Source organism: Hirundo rustica, chromosome 20 (genome assembly GCF_015227805.2).
Source record: "Hirundo rustica isolate bHirRus1 chromosome 20, bHirRus1.pri.v3, whole genome shotgun sequence".
NCBI classification, from domain to species: Eukaryota; Metazoa; Chordata; class Aves; order Passeriformes; family Hirundinidae; genus Hirundo; species Hirundo rustica.
This window is the reverse complement of record NC_053469.1, coordinates 10,388,005-10,409,361: the sequence shown is the minus strand read 5'-3', so window position 1 is coordinate 10,409,361 and position 21,357 is coordinate 10,388,005. Positions and strand designations below refer to the sequence as shown.

General features: G+C 59.6%; 2 protein-coding genes across 2 annotated transcripts; one reads left to right on the top strand and one right to left on the bottom strand.

Moving 5' to 3' along the window:
- Nucleotides 1–408: 408 nt before the first annotated feature.
- Nucleotides 409–7,227, top strand: LOC120761830 (ectonucleoside triphosphate diphosphohydrolase 8-like). The gene is made up of 10 exons (XM_040083526.1): nt 409–538; nt 1,061–1,205; nt 1,825–1,942; nt 2,581–2,731; nt 3,228–3,387; nt 3,924–4,154; nt 4,649–4,909; nt 5,272–5,382; nt 5,656–5,793; nt 6,121–7,227. The coding sequence occupies exons 2-10, from the start codon at nt 1,080–1,082 to the stop codon at nt 6,328–6,330; spliced, it is 1,506 nt and encodes a 501-aa protein (XP_039939460.1). The 5' UTR covers nt 409–538; nt 1,061–1,079; the 3' UTR covers nt 6,331–7,227.
- Nucleotides 7,228–8,999: 1,772 nt separating this feature from the next.
- On the bottom strand, nt 9,000–16,256 carry LOC120761874 (ectonucleoside triphosphate diphosphohydrolase 8-like). The gene is made up of 9 exons (XM_040083612.1): nt 16,134–16,256; nt 15,202–15,319; nt 14,609–14,759; nt 13,488–13,647; nt 12,540–12,773; nt 11,120–11,392; nt 10,418–10,528; nt 9,466–9,603; nt 9,000–9,182 (listed from the first exon to the last, which is right to left on the bottom strand). Exons 1-9 carry the CDS (start codon nt 16,254–16,256, stop codon nt 9,000–9,002), a joined length of 1,491 nt encoding a protein of 496 aa, XP_039939546.1.
- Between the last annotated feature and the right edge of the window lie 5,101 nt (nt 16,257–21,357).

Here is a 21,357-nt window from a genome sequence, read left to right as displayed (position 1 = left end):
GGTCCAGGCAGGGGTACGGGCAGGGATCCAGGCAGGGATCCAGGCAGGGATCCAGGCAAGGGTACGGGCAGGGTCCAGGCAGGGATCCAGGCAGGGATCCAGGCAGGGATCCAGGCAGGGGTACGGGCAGGGTCCAGGCAGGGATCCAGGCAGGGGTACGGCAGGGGTACGGGCAGGGTCCAGGCAGGGATCCAAGCAGGGATCCAGGCAGGGATCCAGGCAGGGGTACGGGCAGGGTCCAGGCAGGGTCCAGGCAGGGTCCAGGCAGGGATCCCGGCAGGGATCCAGGCAGGGGTACGGGCAGGCCGGCCCCGGGTGTCCGGTGCGGGCAGCAGCAGCCCCCAGCTCCCCGCTCTCTCCGCCCGCGGCAGCGCTCAGAGCCCGCCCCGGCCGGGGCTGGACCCGGACGTCCGAGAGCTGCTCGGCTTCGCTTTCGCTTCGCTCTGTCGGCCGGGGCGGCCTGGGCCCGGAGCCGGCGGGGAACGTGCTGTGCCCCGATCGCTGCCCCACGGAGGGACGGAGAGGGCTCCGGGCACAGGTACGGGACGGCCGGATCGCGGCACGCAGGAGTTTCACCCCTGCCCCTTCCCGGCCGCTCGAGGCCAGACAAGTTCATGGTCTCCCCACCCGCCCGCCTCTAGTCCCAGGGGGTCACTCAGTGGGTGGAGGGGACCACGAGCTGCAGGGAGAAGGGGATCCCCGGAGGGGCTGGAGCTGCTCTGGGAAAGTCCGTTCCTCCTCGCAGACCCTCCCAAAACCATCCCTTCCCACAGACCCTCCCAAAGATCCCCCGTCCCGTAGATCCTCCCAAACACCATCCCTCACGCACATCCTCCTCCCAAAGACCATCCCGGCCCACAGACCCGCCTCCCACAGACCATCCCTGCCCCCCAAACCCTCCTCCTAAAGACCTGCCCTCCCCACAGACCCTCCTCCCAAAAGCCGCCCCTCCCCGCAGTCCCTCTCTGTGGACCCTCCTCCTAGAGACCACGCCTCCCCGCAAACCTCCCAAAGACTATCCCTGCCCAGTGACCCCTCCCAAATCCATCCCTTCCTACAGCCCTCTCCAAAGCCCATCTATGTCGCCGCGCCTGCTCCGGGCGCTGGGCTGGGGCTCGCCGGCCGTGCTGGGACTGCTGACGGTGGCCGTCTTCGTCCTGGTCCTGATCCCGGCAAAGGATGCTGTCCTTCCTACCAGGATCAAAGTAGGTGTCCAGTGAGACCTGGGGAGAGCCTGGGATTGCCACCAGCCCTTTCCACCTCGGGTTCTTCCATCAGCCCTGCCTTCCTCTCAGCTTGCAAGTTTCCCCATAACCAGCCCAGCTTTTCAGGACTTAACCTCATGGGCAGACCAACCTCCCCTAAACCACGGTTCTGGCTCTTTGCTAAGGATGGGAGAGAGAAGAGCAGCCTTCTCTCCATGGCTGCTCTATCTCCCAGCAAAAGCACTCTCTTCCCTATTTTCAGACATCCAGATCACCTGTTGGGTTTACACCTCTCTCCTCTACTGCTTTCTGCTGCTGGTCTGCTAAAAAATGTCAGGTTTTGTGAGATTTTCCAGAGGCCTGGGGGCAGCCTGAGCCCTTTGGGCCATGCCCGGATGGCTCCTTGCTCTGCGACTCACCCCGCTGACCTTCCTGAGCTGTAACTCGCTGGAGTGGCGATCCCGGGGCTGTTAGAGGTGGAGCAGGGCTGCTGAAGGGAGGGTGGATGTGCAGACCTCTGCTGCTCACAGTCACACAGGGGAAGCAGGAGCAGAAGCTCTGAGAAACCCTGGTGCAGCCCCAAGCCAGCTGTGACCCCGTGTCCTCTCTGCCTCCCCAGTACGGTCTGGTGTTTGATGCTGGCTCCACACACACGTCCCTCTACATCTACCGGTGGCGGGCGGACAAGGAGAACGGCACGGGCATTGTCTCGCAGGTGGAGGCCTGCTCGGTGTCCGGTGAGTGCGCTGGGATCTGTCCTCCCTCTCTCCCAACCTCCTGGGTCACCATCCCAAACTCTCTCAGCACCATCACCGATCCGAGCCTTTCAGCCTGCTCTGGGCTGAAGGGAGGTTGCCCTGTGAGGAATCACAGGAAAGGGTCAGGGGATAGTCTGCACCTGAGGGAGCCCTGCATTCATTGGGAGGGGCAGAAGTGGGGGAAGAATTGGGCCCCCACTTAGGTCCCGCAGCCAGTCCTGTCCAGATGTGCATGACCTCACAGCTTGGGATGCCGGATGTGCAGTTTGCTCCTTCTCTCCTGCCTCAGCTTCCTTGGCTCCTCTTACCACATCTGTTCACACTTTCTTTCATTATGTGCAGCTTCGCGTGCCCACAGGGCCTCACAAAAGCTCTGCACAAGTCCCTGAGCAATCTGGTGTCTCCACTCAGGCGGTGCCTGACAGCTCCCCGGGGCAGCATTTGCATTTTGGTGTCTTGCAGCTCCAAGCAGAGCAGGGCTGGGGCTATGGCTGGGACATCTGGGTATGTCTGAGCTGGCCTAGTAGAGCTCCCTGGGGAATGGGGGGACGTATCCCCTGCTGTGCTGTCCCTCCGGGGTGGCACTGGGCTCTCTCGATCTCCGTTCCCTGTGGCAGGACCTGGCATCTCCAGCTACGCAGACAACCCCGCGGGGGCTGGCGCCAGCCTGAAGCCTTGCCTGGATAAGGCCATGAAGATCGTCCCGGCCGAGCAGCAGCGGGACACCCCCACGTACCTGGGGGCCACGGCCGGCATGCGGCTGCTGAGGTACCGGCACGGCCAGGCTGGCGCCTGGCGCCCTTCCTGGCGCTCCTGCACCGCGCCGGAGCCGGGGCTGGCACCGGGGCACAAGCCCCGGGCCACAGGGACGCTGCCCGGCCGGGCCGTGGGCATGGGCACAGCATCCCTGTCTGCGGTGCCGTGGGGTGTCCGGGGAGCCGCTGGCCGTGCCCAGGGCACACGCCCAGCCCTCTGCAGCCCCAGCCTGGCAGCAGCCCCAGAGGAGATGAGCCCCCTTTGCCAGACTGGCAGGAACTTTCCCAGTGCTCCGGCACAGGCTGCGGGCAGCGTTTTTAGGGAGATTCCCAAGGCCCCGGGTGGGGGATTTGGGGTTTGCAGGAGCCGCCTGCAGGCAGGGCAGCGCCGGGGAGATGTCTGGGAGCAGCTCCTGGGCAGGGCACAGCAGCCTCTCGCTGCCAGCCCGGCTCCCAGAGCTGCCAGGCAGGGTGTGCAGCACCTGAGGTGTTTGTGCCTTCGCTGGCAGGGAGGAGAACAGCAGCAAGGCCGAGCAGGTCTTGGCCGAGGTGTCCAAGGCCATTGGGGAGTACCCTGTGGATTTCCGCGGAGCTCGCATCCTGACGGGCAGCGAGGAGGGCTCCTTTGGCTGGATCACTGTCAACTACCTGCTGGAGACACTGGTCAAGGTGCAGCTCAGGGAGAGGGCAGGGGAGGGCCAGTGGGGAGAACGTCCCTGTCTGAGCTGCAGCCAGCTTTCCTTCTTTGCAGAGGAGGGAAGAATGGAGCTTTGGGGCACCGGTCACCCAACCAAATGTCCCCTGTGGTCGTGGGCTGCAGATTCAACCCCATTAATGTGAATAACAGTACCTTTGTGTCCAGCTCAGCCTGGCCCCGTGCTCTCGTGTGCTGACACACGGGTAGATTCTGGGATCCCAGGGATCTGGCAGCGGTATCAGCCTCCGGGAGACAGAGCTCCTTTTTCCCTGCTCCAAGTGCCTGGATGCCAGCAGATGGGCAGCAGCCAAGAGGCCAGGCCTCAGTGCCCCCTGGAAGTGTCTGTGGGTTGAGGAGGATGTGGGCAGGCAGGGGTCAAACTGGGAGCCAGGAGCACGTGGGAGATGCCTCTGGGGCTTCTGAGCCCAAAGCTCCTTGGGGGAAGGGAGTGTGAGTGTGAGTGTGAGTGCCTGGAGTTCAGCCTAACCCTTGCTGTGTGTTGGGCCAGTTCTCATTTGCAGAGAGATGGGAACATCCGCAGGACACCGAGGTTCTGGGAGCTCTGGACCTTGGCGGTGCCTCGACGCAGATCACCTTCCAGCCCGGGGTCCCTGTGCAGGACAGGAACACGTCCGTGTTCTTCCGGCTGTACGGTGCCAACTACTCCCTGTACAGCCACAGCTACCTGTGCTACGGGCAGAGCCAGGCCCTGAAGATGCTGCTGGCAGCTCTGCACCAGGTGCCAGGGGCACGGGGGCAGCTCAGCCATCTCCCAGTGCCGTGGCACATCTCCCCCTGCAACGCTGGGCGTGCCTGTGGGCAAAGAGTTGGGAATTGAAGAGGCTTGGATTTTATCGAGGGAAGCAAAAAAATCCCTCATTTGGGCGGGTGGTGGTGGTGGTTGCCAGCCAGGGCTCCCTTCTCCCTGCATCTTGACACGCAGCGGCGTTTTTTGTAGTTTCTCAAGCCCAGCCGTATCTGTAGGTTTTTTGCTGTCACCGTTCTCTTGCCCTTGCTCCACTTCTGCCCAGAGAGAGGTTTCCCAGCAGCGCCCCTGCACAGCTGCCCTGGGACAGAACCAGAGCGCAGTGCTGTGGGAGGCAGGGATGCTGGAGGAGCTCACAGGTGGGATGCATCCAGTCCTGCTGGGGTGTAGGTGCTGCTCTTGGGGATGGGCTGTGGGAAGGGTCTCGGTGGCATCGCAGCCCCATTAATGGCTCTGTGTCTCTCCAGGCCGGCTCCAGCACCCGGATCTCGCACCCCTGCTACCCGCGGGGGTATCAGGAGAACCTCACCGTGGCAGAGCTCTACAACAGCCCCTGTGTGCGTGCGCCAAGCTCGGCCAGCCCTGGCCTTGTCCTCACAGTGACGGGGACAGGGGACCCAGCCGCCTGTGTCACAGCCATCCAGAGGCTCTTCAACTTCAGCTGCGGGGCGCAGTGGCCGTGCGGGTTCAATGGGGTCTATCAGCCCCCCGTGCGGGGACAGTTCTTCGTAAGCAGCCTCCGTCCTGTGCCTGGGAGGGACAATGGCAGTTTGGGGCATAACCCCTGGAAAAGTGCTCTAGGGAAATGTCTGAGTAGTGCCAGCCCTGGGAGCTGGGTTGTGCCTGGCACATGGCAACCCAGAGGGGGCTGACCTGCGTGCCGGGCAGCTCCAGACCTCTGGTCTTCCAGCTGCATTCTCTGTCCTTGTGGGCAGCATTCCCAAGCTCCCTCCCACAGGGTCACTTCCAGCACCTTGCAGGGCTGAGTGGGGTCTTACAGAGACCCCTGCAAAGTGGTGGGGAGGGGGGGGCGGGCAGCAGTGGCCTCAGTGCTTCACTAACATTTCACCTTTGGTTTTGACACCCACAGGCCTTCTCGGGGTTTTATTACATCCTTCACTTTCTGAACTTGACAGAAGGGCAGTCCCTGAGCCTGGTCAATGCCACCATCACGCAGATCTGCAACAGCAGCTGGGAACAGGTGAGATTCTGCCCTGGAGTGCATTTCGCCTGGGCACTAGGCAGCCTCAAGGCTCATCCACAGCCCATCCTCTACTGTGGTCAGCTGTAGAAAGCCAGGAGGAGCACAAAGGTCTCTGCACCTGGAGAGAGATGGGAGAGCAGCCTGCAACCCCCTGGGGTCTCCTTGCTCTCCCAGTCTTTGCTTCCAGGTGCACTGAGGAGCTGTTCCTCAGTGTGGGCACATCCAGCACTACTTTGTGTCCAGCCTCCCCCTGTTCTCCCACCTCTGCAGGTGCAGGAGTTGTTCCCCAGGGCGAGCAGGACCCAGCTCCGTGACGCCTGCACAGCCAGCTCCTACATCCTCACCCTTCTCCTGCAAGGCTACAAATTCAGCCATGCAACATGGCCAAACATCCACTTTGTCCAGCAGGTAAGAGAGTGTCAGGCAGCCCCCAGCTTCCACACTTGGTGCCATGAAGTGCCTTGTGCCCACCCTGCTGCTGCTGGGCACAGGGGATACCAGGGCAGCACAGCCCCACCGCCCATACCCAGGGCAGCTCTTGAGCTACACTCCTGCAGCTGCTGGGACATCTGGCCTGGCCATTTGTGCTCTCCCCTGTCACTGCTGCGGCCTCTGCAGCCCAAGGGGGGCACAGAAATGGTGGTTGTGAAGCAGGATCTGGGGGTGCAGGCTCTTCTCTGGTTTGCCCGGTACTTTGCAGCCTTTCCCATCCCTCTTCCCTGTCTGTCTGCACAGGTTGCTAACACAGATGTGGGCTGGACTCTGGGCTACATGCTCAATCTCACCAACATGATCCCCTCGGAGCCTCCCGCAGCAGTCACAGAGCTCCTGAGAAGCACCTGGGTAGCAGCCACGGTTCTGCTGGCCATCATGCTCATCCTCACCTTCTGCCTGCTCACAGCCACGTGCTGCCAGAGAAACTCCTCGGGCTATGAGCAGCTGTAGCAGCGCTGGGTCCAGAGGCTGCCGAGGCCACCGAGTCCTGCTGCCACACCTCTGCAAGGAGCTGCTTCCCAGGAATCACCCGTGTGCCCAGAGGCCACAGACTTGTCCTGGGGGGCTCTGAGTCCTGGCCTGATGAGCTGGAACTGGCAGAGCTGTAAAACACCCTCCTCATAGCTGTGTGCTCTCCCGTTCTCCTTTCCCTGTGCTGCTGGTTGGAGATGCCCCAGGAGGGAGGGCTCGGCCATGCAGGGCAGGGGCTCAGCACTGGGGCCTGGGGCCACCGTGCTGTGGGTGGCTGGAAATGGGAATTAGGGGGTCCTGGCAGCAGTGGGACTGTCACAGGGCTGGTTACAGTCCACAGCAGAAACCCCGGGTGGGACACACACGTCCTGCCCCATCCCAGGGCCAGGTCTGCATCTCCCACAGGCAGCGCCAGCCCCAGGGGATGTGGCACTGGGGATGTGGGGGGCACTGGCCTGCTAGACAAGGCTCTGCCTAGGACTGGCAAGCCCTGTGAGGGGGAGATGGCACAGCCCCTTCCTCTCCTGCATGAGGTTCCTCTCCAGTCCAGCTGCACCCCGTGGCCCGTGGCTGGCACACAGCTCATCTTCCCTTTCCAACACGGTGACTTGGGAACATGGCTGGGACATGGCAGAGGCACTTCCCAGGGCCTCCCCTTACATTTTTGGGGAGTCCCACTGGCAGCCAAGTGATGGGTGAATTGAGACACCTCCTCTGAGAAGGAACAGGCCTGTCCTTGTACCCTGTTGGCTCCATTCCAAGGTCCAGCAGTGTCTCCAGGGACACCTCCTGTAGATTCGTTGCCTTTCCCCTGAGTCTCCGTCATCAGCAGCCCTTACTTGGGAGACGGAAGTAATAAAATCACAACGATTTGGGAGCAAAGTAGCAGGCATTTCCCCATGTGCTGCCTTTTACAGTGTTTATTTGGGTGACAAGAGCTGTGAGGTACCCAGCATTCCACTGGGACACCAAAGGTATGCTCCTCACTGTGGGAACGCAAACAACGACATGAATCATCCACAGAGCAGCTAAAAACGAGCAGAATCAAAGGCAAAGGCCGTGGGAAGGACCCAGCTCAGCCAGGTGCAGGGCAGGACTCAGCCTGCTGCAGTCTCATCCTGACACCCAGGCCTTCTGCCGGTGGGACAGCGCTGTCTCCAGGAAGGCACAGAGGAACATCAATCCCTTTATTCCAGGTGAAAAGGAAGATGCTGAGTGGTGAGATGTGATGATGAGATGACATGACATGCCATAACACACTGATGAGATCATGAGATGGATTCTCCAGAGGGGCACGGACCAAACTTCTGACTTGGGTGCTCATTTTTCTCTCTCCAAGACCATCTCCATGTAAGCCCCAGCCACAGACCCTCCCCAGGGCTAACTGGGGTCCCACAGAGCATCCCTCAGGCTGGCAGACCCAGCACGGACCTTCCTGGCTCTTGGTGACCGTGCCCAGAGCTGGCATTACATGGAGCACCCTGTCCCCAGGTGCCTGCACTGTGCCCCACCACACTGGCACCAGGGCACTGTCCCTCACCCAGGCTGGCACTGGGCACTGTCCCACAGCCAGGCTGGCACTGGGGCACTGTCCATCAGCCAGGCTGGCACTGGGGCACTGTCCCACACCCAGGCTGGCACTGGGCACTGTCCCACAGCCAGGCTGGCACTGGGGCACTGTCCATCAGCCAGGCTGGCACTGGGGCACTGTCCCACACCCAGGCTGGCACTGGGGCACTGTCCCACACCCAGGCTGGCACTGGGGCACTGTCCCTCAGCCAGGCTGGCACTGGGGCACTGTCCCTCAGCCAGGCTGGCACTGGGCCACTGTCCCTCACCCACGCTGGCAGTGGGGCACTGTCCCACACCCAGGCTGGCACTGGGGCACTGTCCCTCAGCCAGGCTGGCACTAGGGCACTGTCCCACACCCAGGCTGGCACTGGGGCACTGTCCTTCACCCAGGCTGGCACTGGGGCTCTGTCCCTCAGCCAGGCTGGCATTGGGCACTGTCCCACACCCAGGCTGGCACTGGGGCACTGTCCCACACCCAGGCTGGCACTGGGCATTGTCCCTCAGCCAGGCTGGCATTGGGCACTGTCCCTCAGCCAGGCTGGCACTAGGGCACTGTCCCACACCCAGGCTGGCATTGGGCACTGTCCCTCAGCCAGGCTGGCACTAGGGCACTGTCCCACACCCAGGCTGGCACTGGGGCACTGTCCATCAGCCAGGCTGGCATTGGGTACTGTCTCACATCCAGGCTGGCACTAGGGCACTGTCCCACACCCAGGCTGGCACTGGGCACTGTCCCACACCCAGGCTGATCCTCCCCAGCCCCACGGCCAGGCGCTGGCATGGAGCCATGTGTGTAACACAGAGCAGGGACAGCGGGCACACGGGCTTGGCTGAGCTTCTGCAGGCTGATCCCGTCGGGTCTCCGTGGGAGTGGAGCTCCTCTGGAAACCTCAGAGAGTGCCGCTCTGCATGTTGGGGGCCAGGCCCGTGGAAAAGCACCCCCCAGTTCTCTGGAGCTGTAGAGGTGGATGTGCTCAGCAGCACAGACCCAGTCCAACAGGCGGGAGCGTGGGGACTCCAGCACGGCCCTGCAGCCCTGCTCCATCCCTGCTGGGCTCCCAAACGTGCCCGGGCTCCTACGCCCCCAGCAGCAGGAGCAGGGCAGCGAGCCCCAAGACGAGGGTGAGGATGATGAAGGTGATGGCCGCGGCCCATAGGGAAGGCCTGTGCCCCTTCAGCCTGGCCGGAGCCTGGGGCGGGATCATGTTGGTGAGGTTCAGCATGTACCCCAGCGTCCAGCCCACGTCGGCGCTCCCCGCCTGTCCCGGAGAGAGGGGAGGGGGTTAGTCCTGCAGGAAAGCCACTGCTGGCACAAGGCCACCCACCCCTGCTCAGCCCAAACAGGGCGCAGCGGCTGTGCCCGCACCAGTGCCACGGCAGGCAGGGCTCTCTGGGCCCTGGCTCTCCAGCACCCCAGCATGGGGCTGGCTCTTCCCCATCACCCCTACAGAGGGGCTGGCTCCCCCCCAGCACCTCAACATGGGGCTGGTTCTCCCCCAGGACCGGCTCTGCTCCCCCTGACGGGCTGGGAGCACTGCCCACCTTCATCTGGAAGATGATGTTGTTCCAGCTGGTCTCGTTGAACTTGTAGGCGTCGAGGAGGAGTGTGAGGATGTAGTTGGCATTGGCACAGTATTTAGGCAGTCGCTCGGGATTCTCTTTGGGGTAGCTGGAAGACAGCTGGGATGGGCAATGTTTGGGGATGGAGGGGAGTTATTTACAGGCAATTTCTGTGCAGAGACAAAGCCCTGAGATGTGCTGCATGAGTGGCAGTGGCTTCACAGTCACCAGGATCCAGAAAGAGACTTCTGGGCTGGGCAGTGATTTTGGACCTCTCTATACAGGGCAACTCCTCTGAGGAGGACTTACACTCCACATGGAAAGAGGCAAATATTGTAGCTTATTGTAGCTCCTGCTGCCCCAGATTCTCCCATCTCAGCCTCCTCATGCAAGGGGCTCCTGCTCTCTGCCCCATGGTGGTGCTGGCACATTTCTGGGCTTATCCACCCCCATTTGTTGGCTGCCCCAACCCTGGAAGTGCTCAAGGCCAGGTTGGTGGGCTTAGAGCAACCTGGTCTAGTGGAAGGTGTCCCTGCTCATGTCAGGGATGTGGAAAAAGATGAACCTTCTCAACCAAACCGGTCTGGAATTCTGTGATTCCAAGATCTGACTTGTCTCCAGCATGGTGCCCGCAGCTGGCTCTGCTCTCACCATCCTCCCTGGCATCCCTATCCCCACCTCCAACCCCAGCTCCTGTGCTGGAGATGAGACCTTGCTGCCCTTGCCTGCCCTGGCTGCCCTTTTCCCGAGGGTGTACGAGCCAGGAGTGGATGCAGGACAGTCCCAGCTCCACACAGAGCTCAGGGGTAGCTCTGCTGTGTAGAGCACAGCTCAGAACCAGAGAGCCTTGCCCTGGAGGGGTCCAGACACCGTCCCCACCCAGGACCCCCTTGCTTCTGAATGTTCCACACAGCCTCCATCCTGAGGAACGTACATCCTCCCAGCTCCTTGTGCAGAACGCCTCGATGGCCTCTCTGACCACGGGCAGCGGCTGCCCCTCCGTCAGGTTCAGGAACTTGAAGTTATAGTAAAAGGCAGAGAAGGCCTGCAAGGCGAGAGACAGAAACACTGCTGAGCTGCAGCGGGGCCCCCTCGACAGCTGCCTGAAGCAGGAGGTGGGGTTTTCCTTCACTGGGTTTGTCCCACCCCAGGTAGTCCCGGGGCACTGTTGTCCCACCCAGCAGGTGATGGGCGGGTGGTTGGTGCCTGCTGGCAGAAGCAGCACGGCCGGCACAGCCAGAGCCCTGCCTCAAGGCTCCTGTCTCAACTCCTATTGAGAACCCCCCGTTTGATTAACAAATCCATGGGAGTGTTCAAGGCCAGGCTGGACAGGTCCTGGAGCAGCCTGGGATAGTGGAGGGTGTCCCTGCCCATCACAGGGGGGTGCTCAGGATGAGCTCGAAGGTCCCTTCCAACCCAAACCAGTCGGGGATTCCATGATTCTCAACACGGCCCCATTTGGAGGTTTGGCCGGACAACAATCCAGCAGCAGCCCTTAGGGTGCCCCCAGGCAGTGGTGCTTGGGGAGCCTCCTACCCCTGTTCCCTGCAGGGAGGTGGCAGTGCCAGGGGCAGCGGGCACAGCCCGGCACCGGGGGACGCCTCTCCGAGGGGGCGGGCGCACGGATTTGCCTTACAATGAACCGGCCCCGGAGCGGGGGCTGGTAGACGCCGTCGAAGGTGCAGTCCTGGCTCTGGCCACACGCCGAGAAGTTGAAGAGGTTCCGGAGGGCTGCCCGGCAGCCGCTGGCATTGCCCCTGCCCTCCAGGGTGACGGTGCTGTCGCCCAGGGCCAGGCGCGGCTCGCTGCCGCCCGTGCAGGGGCTGCCGCGGAACGAGGACAGTGACACGGTCTCGTTGTAGCCCTTTGGGTAGCAGGGGTGGTGCACTCGGGAGCTGGGGGATGACTCCTGGGGACAGCAAAACGCAGCTGCAGCTCCTCCGGACCCTCCTGGCTGCGTGTGGAAACACGCAGCATCTCCCCAAAGCATCCCCGGCATTCCCGACTCCTCATCAAAGGAAAGACCCTCCTGCCCTTCCGTCCTGGTCTTGTTGGCTGTCCTAGCATGAACCCAGCACTAATTCTCACTCTGTGTTTTCTCATTCCCTCTCCCACGGAGGCAGACAAGTTTCAAGGATCCAGCATGTCTCTGCTCTGGCCAGTAGGATAATTTCTGGGCCTGTGTAAAGTCCCTTGCACCCCAGCTCTAGCTCTGGTTCTAGTTCCAACCCCATCCAGGGTCACCATATGGGGCTGTCCTGGCAATACAGCAAGGACAAACCCTTCCGGCTCACCAAGCCCGCTCTGCTGGCAAGGCGCAGCTACATGAAGAAGCTCTTCACCTCTGACTTCCAAAAAAATGTCCTGAGAAAGGTCTTTAGCTCACGTTTCTCAGGTCCATGAAGTCACAGAGTAGCTGAGGTTCAGGGGAGCTGTGGGTTCCCTGTGCCAATGTTCTTGTTAAGGCATGACCAGCAGGTCGCTCAGAGCCTCGACCCATCAAGTTCAGAGGATCTCCAGAGGTGACAACTCTATAGCATTTCTGGATCTTATTCCAATATCTGATAGTTCCTGTTGTGGAAAACTTTTCCCCTTTGTCTGGTTGGAAACTCAGATGTTCCAGCTTATGACCTTTGCCTCTTGTCCTGGCACTTTGCACCTCTGAGAAGAGCCTGGTCCTACATTTCTGTACACCCCATGTAAAGCCAGAAGATCCTAAACTGCCCCTTTGAACATTTTCCCCATCCCTGGAAGTGTCCAGGGTCAGGTTGGATGGGGCTTGGAGCAGCCTGGGACAGTGGAAGTTGTCCCTGGCCATGGCAGGGGACAGAACAAGATGAGTTTTAAAGTCCCTTCCAACCCAAACCAGTCTGGGATTCCATGATGTCCATGCTCCTCTCCACATTTGCCCTGCCATGCTCCAAGGAGTCTGTCCTTGCTCTCAGTCCCTGCTGATGCCTCTCCAGAAGAGCCCTGCCTGTCCTTACTTGGTGCATTAACAGGTGTGTGGTTGGCATCGTGACACTAAGACCAGTTACCCCTCAGCAGCCTCTCACCACAATTAATTCCTTCGCCAGCCGCTTCAGCATCTCGTTCTGCCCGTAGCAGAGGTAGCTGTGAGTGTAGATGTTGTAGCTGTACCCGTACAGGGTGAACTCAGAGGCTTCATTCTGGCTCAGTACTGAACCTTCGGGCATAAAGGTGATTTGAGTGGATGCTCCTCCAAGATCTAGTGCCCCAAAAATGTTGGCTGCCTCCGGACGAAGCCACGTGCGTGCTTTGGGAGAGTACTGCCAAGGAGAGCCAGGAGAGGAAGAGGACTAGCACAGAATGCCCTGAGCAGAATTCTCATCCCATTGAAGACAACAGGATTTTGTTGTTAAATTCAATGGGCCTCTTCATGTGAGCCTCCCCCCAGCCTCCCTGCCCAGGCAGCCGGGATATTTATCAGAGCCATGACAGGGCTGGAATGCTCAGCTGGTCTGTAGGTGCTGATGTGCTGTGGGCTCACCTGGCTGAGTCACCATCCCAAAGTGCTGGCGGGGACTGGCCTGGGGACTTGTCCTTCCCGAGAAAGCTTTCCCAAGAGGAAGGATTTCTATCTAAGAATCCTCCAACCGCCCCTACAGGAGCCCAACACTGCCAGCACCTCACAGAGCAGTGACAGGGCTGGGACAGAGCTTTGGTCTGAGCTGCCTTCAACTGGAATCTCCAAGCACTGCAGGGAGATGGAGCTTCCCAGGGCAGGGGGACAAAGCCCAGCTGTGCTGCACTGATCTCACTGTCTCTGAGAGACCTTCTGTCCACAGGCTGTGGAGATTGCCCTGAGCTCTCAACAGACACCCTCACTCCCGAGCTCTCCCTCCTCACTCACTGTGGGCAAGCCAGTGAATGTGGATCATTCCCAAAAGCTGCTAATCCTGACCTCTCCTGCACTGAGAATGCTTAAGGAAAATCAGAAAAGCTGTATTACCAAAGGAGTGGGTGTTCCACCCCTTTCCCACCTTGGTGAAGGAGTCCAGCAGGTAGTTGATGGTGATCCAGCCATAGGCCCCCTCTTCCTCTCCGGTAAGGATTCGAGCCCCTTTGAAAGCCACAGGGTACTCCTGCATGGTTTTAGCGACTTCAGCCAGGACTTGCTCTGTTGCTGAGCTGTTCTGTTCCCTAGGAAGGATGCAAAGGACAGGATACATACCCAACTACACCAGAGGAAACACAAAGAGTCTGGTTCTCTCCCAGTTCCTCATGCTCCCAGTTTTTACAACAAGCAGTCTGTCTGAAACTGTGTTTCCTGCCACACGGTTTGTGTAAGCTGCTCATCCGGGGTAAATACCAGCTGTCTCGGCTTAGCATTGCCAATCTAGGAGCAACAGCAACCCCTCCCCTCCAGTGCAGCTTGATCCCAGTCACCCAGAGCCCTCCCAGGCCACCCTTCTGTGCCCAGGTGCTGGAGACTGGAGGGGGTTGTGCTGCAAGAGGCAGATTTGAACATCACCCCCTGGCTGTGCCCAAGACAGGGCTGATTGCTGACCTCCAGGTTTTTTTCAGGAAGGTTCCAGCCTGGGTTCAGACCTCAGTGGGAAAGATGTCTCAGGGCTGTTCTTGCTCCCTGAAGTGAGCAACCTTCAGGCTATGTATGGCCCAGCTCCTTCCCAGGTCTGCTTGCCAGGGCACAGAAATAACGTGAGCTATCTGCAGCCATAAAACCAAGAGCCGTGAAATGAAGGCTGGCATTTGAAGAGAGCTAATAAGGGCTGGTGAAAGGTGAGGACAGGACCTGCAGCACTTCATCGCCTCCTGCTTCTGCCCCACCAGCACCCATCCACCTGGGCAGGTGGCACATCTCCTGGTGGCATCCCAAACCCTTGTTATTAAGGAATAATGAAGAGCAAAGTTGTGAAAAGTATTTATTGCTTAGGACTGGGCATGCAGCACCATCCTGGGATGTCCCAACAGACATTAATCAGGACAGTTCAGCCATCCCTGAGTTGCCACCAGGCTGCCTTTTCCCCTTCTCCTCCGTCCCCAGTGTGGGAGCTGAGGTCCCAGCCCTGTGTGAGAACTGTCCTGGCAGTGCCTGTTTGCAGTTCTGTCACTGCTGTCACCCCCTGCCCCACAGCAGTACCTCAGTAGCCTCATGCCAGCTGTTGCTCCAAGATAAGCTGGGATATCCCTCTGCTTCTCAGCAGGAACAACCTGCAGGGCTTTATCCAGGCACTCCCTCAGGGAATTGCCAGCCTCAGGGGGATTGCTGGCATAGCTTGATATGCCTTGCCCTGAAAAAGAGTCAGGATGGGACAGGCTGATGGGAAAGGCTTGGGTCAGGGTTGTGAGAGCAAGAGGGCACAGGGCAGTGAGGGTTGTCACCTCTTAGTATCAAAGGCACTTTTCCAGGGTCCCCTGAGACCTGACTGACCCACACGTCCTCTCCCACGTCTCCCATGCTTTCAGCAGTGTCCCCGGTCACTATAGTGACACCTTCTCCAGCCAGGACAGCAGCTGGGGGCACTCCAAGGTGGAGGAACAAAAACTGAATCACCACCTATGTGCTCCAGTCCCCCCAGTGCATGGGCCCCAGGCGGTGCTGAGGGCCCCCAGGCACAGCCACGGCTCCCCCGTGCCCGCAGTGCCAGCCCGAGGGACGGGGCTGTCCAGCCAGGTCACCCCACCCACCACTTGAGCAGGGCAGAACGGAGCCCATGGCAGGGGGACACTGACCCTGGACATCACAGGACAAGGTCTGGCTGACCACTCCAGTGTCGTTCTCCTTGTCTGAATCCCATTCGTAGACAAACAGAGAGGTGTGGGATGAGCCCGCATCGAACACCATCCCATACTGGAAGGGAAATCAAGATATAATCAAGGTGGAGGAGCAGCAGCCTGGCCCTGGCCCCATTGAGCAGGAATCTTCTGGGGCCAGGAGGTTCCCCAGAGCCCATGTCTGAGGCACTAACCCCATCAGCTGTGCCGTGGCAGAGCGGAGCAGTGGCCTCAGCCCCCCACGGTGACTCAGGGACCTTGTCATTCCCTCTGCTGAGGTCTGTGCTGCAATGCCAACTCACACAATCATTTCCTGTCGTTTCCTCACGCTTTTTTTATTTTCTTTCACGGTCACATACCTTTTGTAGGCCATACCTACGCTGGCCCCACCTTGGGGCCTGCGGCTCTCCCGGCTCTCGTGCTCCGTGCACGGCTGCACCCGGCCCGGGCAGGGACGGCAGGGCCTCTCCAGGAGCACTCAGCCGCCGGCCTCTCCCCATCCAGCCCCCCTTCAGCCAAACCCCTGCCAGCCCTGGCCAGCCGCTGCGGTGGGGTGCCATGGCCAGGCAGGGCGCTTGTGCCACGGTGTGAGGGTACGGACGGACCGGGGGGAGCTGGCAGAGCACAGCGAGCAGGGCAGGGCTCTGCCCTACCCATCTGCCCCAAGGTAATCCCCAAACCTGGCACAGCGTGGGCATCAGCTCCAGAGGAGCCTTCCCCTCTGACTTTCTTCTGCCAGCACCTCAAGGTGGGGACGAGACACCCACCCTGCTACTGCCAGGCAGGTCCTGGCATTGTCCCTCCGAGCCCGACGGACCAGCTACTGGCTGGGAGCACCTGCCCAAGGTGACTGCTCTGCACAGGTGCTCAAGGACCTTCTCTGGCCTCACCTTGACTGTGGGTGGCAGCGTCACCTCTTCAACCCTCACCAGGCTGAGAACCAGGGAGATGATGGAGAGTGCCACCAGCGCCCCGACGATGGCACGGGTGAGGTACTTCCTCTTGGCCAGCATCGGGGTGAAGGCTCCTGCAAACCCAAACACGGGAGAAAGGTGGTTGGACACCTGGGAAGAAAGGTGTCAGTGAGAGCTGCAAGGAGATCCGCTCTGAAAGCTGACCCTGTCTCAAGCTGTGCCACTCAGAAATCCTGGTGAATAATCAGATCTTTTCCTGGGAAAAGCAGTATTAGGATAAAATACAGGGAGCTGGAGGAAAGAAGGGCTGGTTGCCCCACAGCCTGGCAGAGCCATGATGGGATCACAACTATCTTCCAGGTCCCACACCCGCTGCTGCCAGGACCGATCTGGTCTGAGAGGGGCAAGAGGAACCCTGCACGGAGCAGAGGAGAGCACGGGGAATCGCAAAGCCCTCAGCACGAGGCGCTGCAGCAGGGGAGGGAGGCTGCATTTCACAGCCTGTGAGGAAGGGCACCTCACCTGCCTGCACCCCCCGAGCCCTGCCCCGGCCCACCCAGGCTCTGCCCCCCTGGGACTCCTCAGGCTCTGTGCTCCCCCAGGGCAGCAAAGCCAGCTTGGACTTGCCTTTCTTGTCCTTTGGATGTGGATACTGCTGGAAAATCTTTCCCCCATTATTTTCTCTGAGGGCTCTTCAGCCTTAGCCAAAACTCTTGAATACTTGTTCTGTTTGTCTTGCAGGTGTGTATATTCATGGCCCAGTTTGGCACTGCCCTTATGTCCAGCCAGTTGGTTCCTGTTCCTCCTCCTCCTCCTCCTCCTCCTCCTCCTCCTCATGGAATAGAATAGAATAGAATGACAGACACTAATGCTTGTCCCTCTCCTCTGTGCCGTCACATCCCCATGTCTGTTTGCTCTCCCCAGCCTTAACATTCCCATGACAAGCTCTCTAGAGGGTCTGTAAGAGATGAGAGTGCTATGTGCAATATCCGCTGCCCTGGAATCTATCGGAGTAGTAGGCACCTGATAATGACTTTACTCCAAGGCGATGGAAACTCCGATCAGAGGGGAGGATTGCCCTGCCGGGGGGGCTCAGCAGCGCTGGCCAGGCTTTGTCAGCAGACACTGGAGAGCCAAGACGCCGTCATGGCCCAGCTGGGACTGTGGCCATCCCGTCCCTGCGCTTGACTCGGCTTTGAGCTGCTCCTGGGGTCCCTGCACACCCCGAGGAGAGGTGAGGGAGTGGGGAAGATTCAGGATTTCCCTGGCAGTGGAAGGGCTGGGGAGCAGGGATCTGCTCTCTCTGGGCCGTAGAGCCCAGCTGCTTCCTGCTGATGCGCTCCCCGATAAGAGCCTGGTGGGGCTATCACAAGGATCTGCATGGACAGACCCAGTTCCAGCTGCCTCAGCTGAGTCAAACGGGGCAATGCCGGGAGGGAAATGCCGTGCTGGGGAGCTCCCATTGCCCCTGACCCTCCCCAGCACCCTGCCGGTGTTTCAGTCGCCCTGCTCTGCGCACTGACAGTGTCACCGTGCCGTGACATCAGGTGCAGCGGTGCCCGGGCGCTCCTCAGACCTCCGGGCCATCCCCTCTTCCTCTTCTCCCTAATCTGGGATCTTTCACCCCGCCCGAAAGAAGCAGAGTCATGCTCTGAGTAGAGATAATGATTTTATTTCACGTCTGTGCAGAGATGGGTGCCTCATGGTGAATCAAGAGAGCTGACGTACCCTCGGCATGCCGGGTGCCCGTTTTACACATTTGAAGCAATAGAAGTCAGCATTTCCCTACAGCGAACCACAAACAGTGCAGCCGTTGGTTTTGCAGTCTCTGCCTCATTTAAAGATACCCTGCACGCTTCTTTCACTACTCATGCTCTATGAGGAAGGGGCTTATGTGAGTAAGGGGTGATCACAGCATGTGGTCAGGGATTTTTCTATGCTAATGAGCACTGGAATCACACAGAGTTGTTCTTTGGCTTTGTAATTCGATTTATAGTGCCCTCCTGCTCTTCACTCCTCGGGTCATGGCCCTTGACTCCTGCAGGATTGGTTATTCCCTCGTCTTTCGTAAGTTCTTTTGTTTGTCCTGTACTGCAGTGAATTTTTAACCTTCTCATGGTACTTCGTTTCAACAAATCCCCTCTGTGAGACTTAGAGAAGTGTCCATGATGCATTTCCCATAAGTCTCACCCTATTTTTGGAAAAACATAGTTGAATTTTACCTGAAAGAATGAAATAAACACATACTCTTTCACTTTGTGATATGATGTCATGTCGGTACAGCCTCTGTGGCCTCATGGCACTTCAACATTCCCATGGCAGTCTCCTTTGGGGCGGCTCCTGAAGCCCAGAGGGTGCCACCGCTCCTGCATTTGCACCTCCACACAACACGCAACCTTTGGATTCACCTGGATTCAGTGGGAGGGGTGGAGGAGTGTCCCTGCTCTGAAAATCCCCTGCTGACTGCACAGGGCAGTTTCTGAGCACAGGGGTCTCATCCCCACTTAGGACAGAGGCACCAACCCGCCCTGGTCTCTCAGGGACGTGTGGCACTGCCAGTGGCTGTGTGCACCCAGAGCTGACCAAAACCTCCAGCTCCAAACCAAACACAGGTTGAGCAACTCTTCACTTTACTTTTCCTGTCCCTTTTTGTAGTAAAGTAATAGTCCCAGAGGTTTTGTTGAGGGGCTGTTCCTCCTTGCCCATGCTGGCCCCATGTGCAGCCCTGCAGCTCTGCCCAGTGATGCTGCCCTGGCTGGGCTCTGGGTGTGAATCACAAGGATCACAAGGATCTGTGTGGAAGGACACAGTTCCAGCTGAGTTATCTCAGCTGATTCAAACGGGGCAATGCTGGGAAGGAAATGCTGTGCAGGGGAGCCCCCATTGCCCCTGACCCTCCCCAGTACTGCCCCACCACCGATCTTGCTCTGTGCTACATCCAGCCCTCAATTTGCTTCAGACAGTTCCACCCACAGGGGTGTTTCTGCTAAAATTTGGGAGCTCAGGTTCACGTGGTATCCGAGCATCCCAGGACCTGAAGAGCCATGGGGTGCCTGGCCCCAGGAGCAGTTGCTCTCACGTGGTTCCCCTCGGGTGCTTGGGCACATCAGCCCCAGCCCTGTTTGGCTTCAGGGCTGTGCTCTGGTGAGAGTGAATTGTGCTATTTGCTCGTAATTGAGAAAGAGACCAAATGCCTCATTCTGAATCTGACAGACAAACCTGCTGTGGGGAAGTGTGGCTAGAGTACACACACACCCCTATTTGATCTGCTTTTGACATGTATTTATTTGCCTGTGGCCCTTGCAATGACTCTGGGACCCAGAAGGGAGTTGTCAGGCTGGCGTGGGGACTCGGTGGGGCTCCAGCCCAACCATCACTGCCCGGCACTGGGCTGCCTGGCATTTGTGAAATGACGTCACCTCCATTGCCAACACCTTCCTGGTGCCTTCTGAAAGGAAAGCACCCTGACTCAGGGCTAAAAAGGGAGTCTCTCATTTCCCAGAACTTAGTTTCTGCTCCATGAGGTCACCCCGGCCCAGGGTGGGAGGGGCAGAGGGTGGCTCTGAGCATGTCCCATGTCTCCCGATGAGCTGCTGCACTTGCTCCTGCCCCATGTTCCTCTGCCAGACGTTCCCTGAGGCTCGATGTGACTTGTCCCAGCAGGGACCAGCTTCAGCCCTCCCTTCCACTCTGATTCCAGCAGGACTGGTGGAGTTTGGGCCATTTGAAGCTTTCTCGTCCCTGGGTGCTGCCCATGGCAAGTTGCAGGGAGGGATGGAGGTCCCTTGGGTCGTGCATTCCCAGATGTCCTTTGGGAGCCCCCTTGCCCCTCTGGGGGCCTTGCTGAGCCCTGTTCTCCTGGTGCATGGAGCTCATCTGGGCTGTGTCAGGCAGGCTGTGCTCTGTGTATGGACATGGCAGCACTGGCTGCCCTCCTGCAGTGTACCCCTCCCCAGTTTCAGATGGCTCTCCAAGGGCTGCTCCCACCCCTGCAGGAGCTGGGACACACGGAGAAGGGTGACAGCTGGGGCTGGCACTGCCCCTCTGTCACCCGGATGCTGCTTTGGCACCTGGGCTGGGCCGTGCAGAGGCTCCTTCCCCACCAGCCCAGGGATACAGAGGGGCTCTGGGCTGGGGGCTGCAGCACCAGCCTTGGAAGCTGCACCTCTCCCAGTGTATCCACATGGCCAGAACAGCAGGGCACTCCCCTGCTGGGTTTGGGAAACGGCCTGCTGGCAGCAATACCCAACCCACCAGCCACAGCAACAAAAATAAACCCAGAGGTGAGATTTTGGTCTTTGCCAGGGTGTACTCCAGTGTGGGAGAGAGTGCTGGCCTGGGACTAGAGAAGTCTCCATCCCATGCCAGAGACCTCGATGCTTGCACTGGGCAGGGAATGGGTGGCAGGGTCCCCTCAAGCTGTGTCGTTGGTGGGAGGCTCCAGTAGGATTTCTCCACGGGGCTGCTCCTAGAAGGAATTCTGTGTGGCCACAGGCTGGCCTGCCAGCACTGCACACGACTGGGTGCCAGAATAAATGCCCCAACAAAGTTTGTGCCAGGACTTGGCACGAGTCCTGGGAAGGGACACAAGTTGGTCCGGGCTGCCGAACATCCCCCCACCCCAGCACCCCCACCAGGGCAGCACAGCCAGTGCCATTCTCAATGTTGTCTCACCCCTGTGTCCCCACACACCCCAGGGAAGCTGCCTTACCTCAGAGAAGCAGAGCTGGGACACGCTGACCACTGGTTTGTCCCCAAGACAGCAGCAGAACACTGGCAAAGCCACTTGCAGGTGTCACGGGTGGCACATGGGGATGTGGCACACGGGGGGGATGTGGCACACGGGGATGTGGCACACGAGGGGATGTCCCCCTGTCTCAGACACCACACCCCAGTGATGGGGCTGGTGTTAATTTGGGACTCATGGTCCAGGCAGCCCCAGCAGGGCTGGGCAGGAGGAAAGGGCTCCGTGCCCATGCAGCGTCATGGCGAGGCTGAGGGATGTGATCATCTGTTTGATCTTCTTGGGTCTGATGAGCCCCTTGCTTAGTTTATTAATTAGCTGGTGGTTGGGAGCTGCGGGAGAGTCCAAAGGCACCACTGCTCCCCAGGGCCACTCTGTGAGTGTCCCCTCCTGACTCAGAGGCTTTGTTGCCTGTCCTGCTCCTCTCCTCTCCCTCACCTGCTGCGGCTCCAGTTC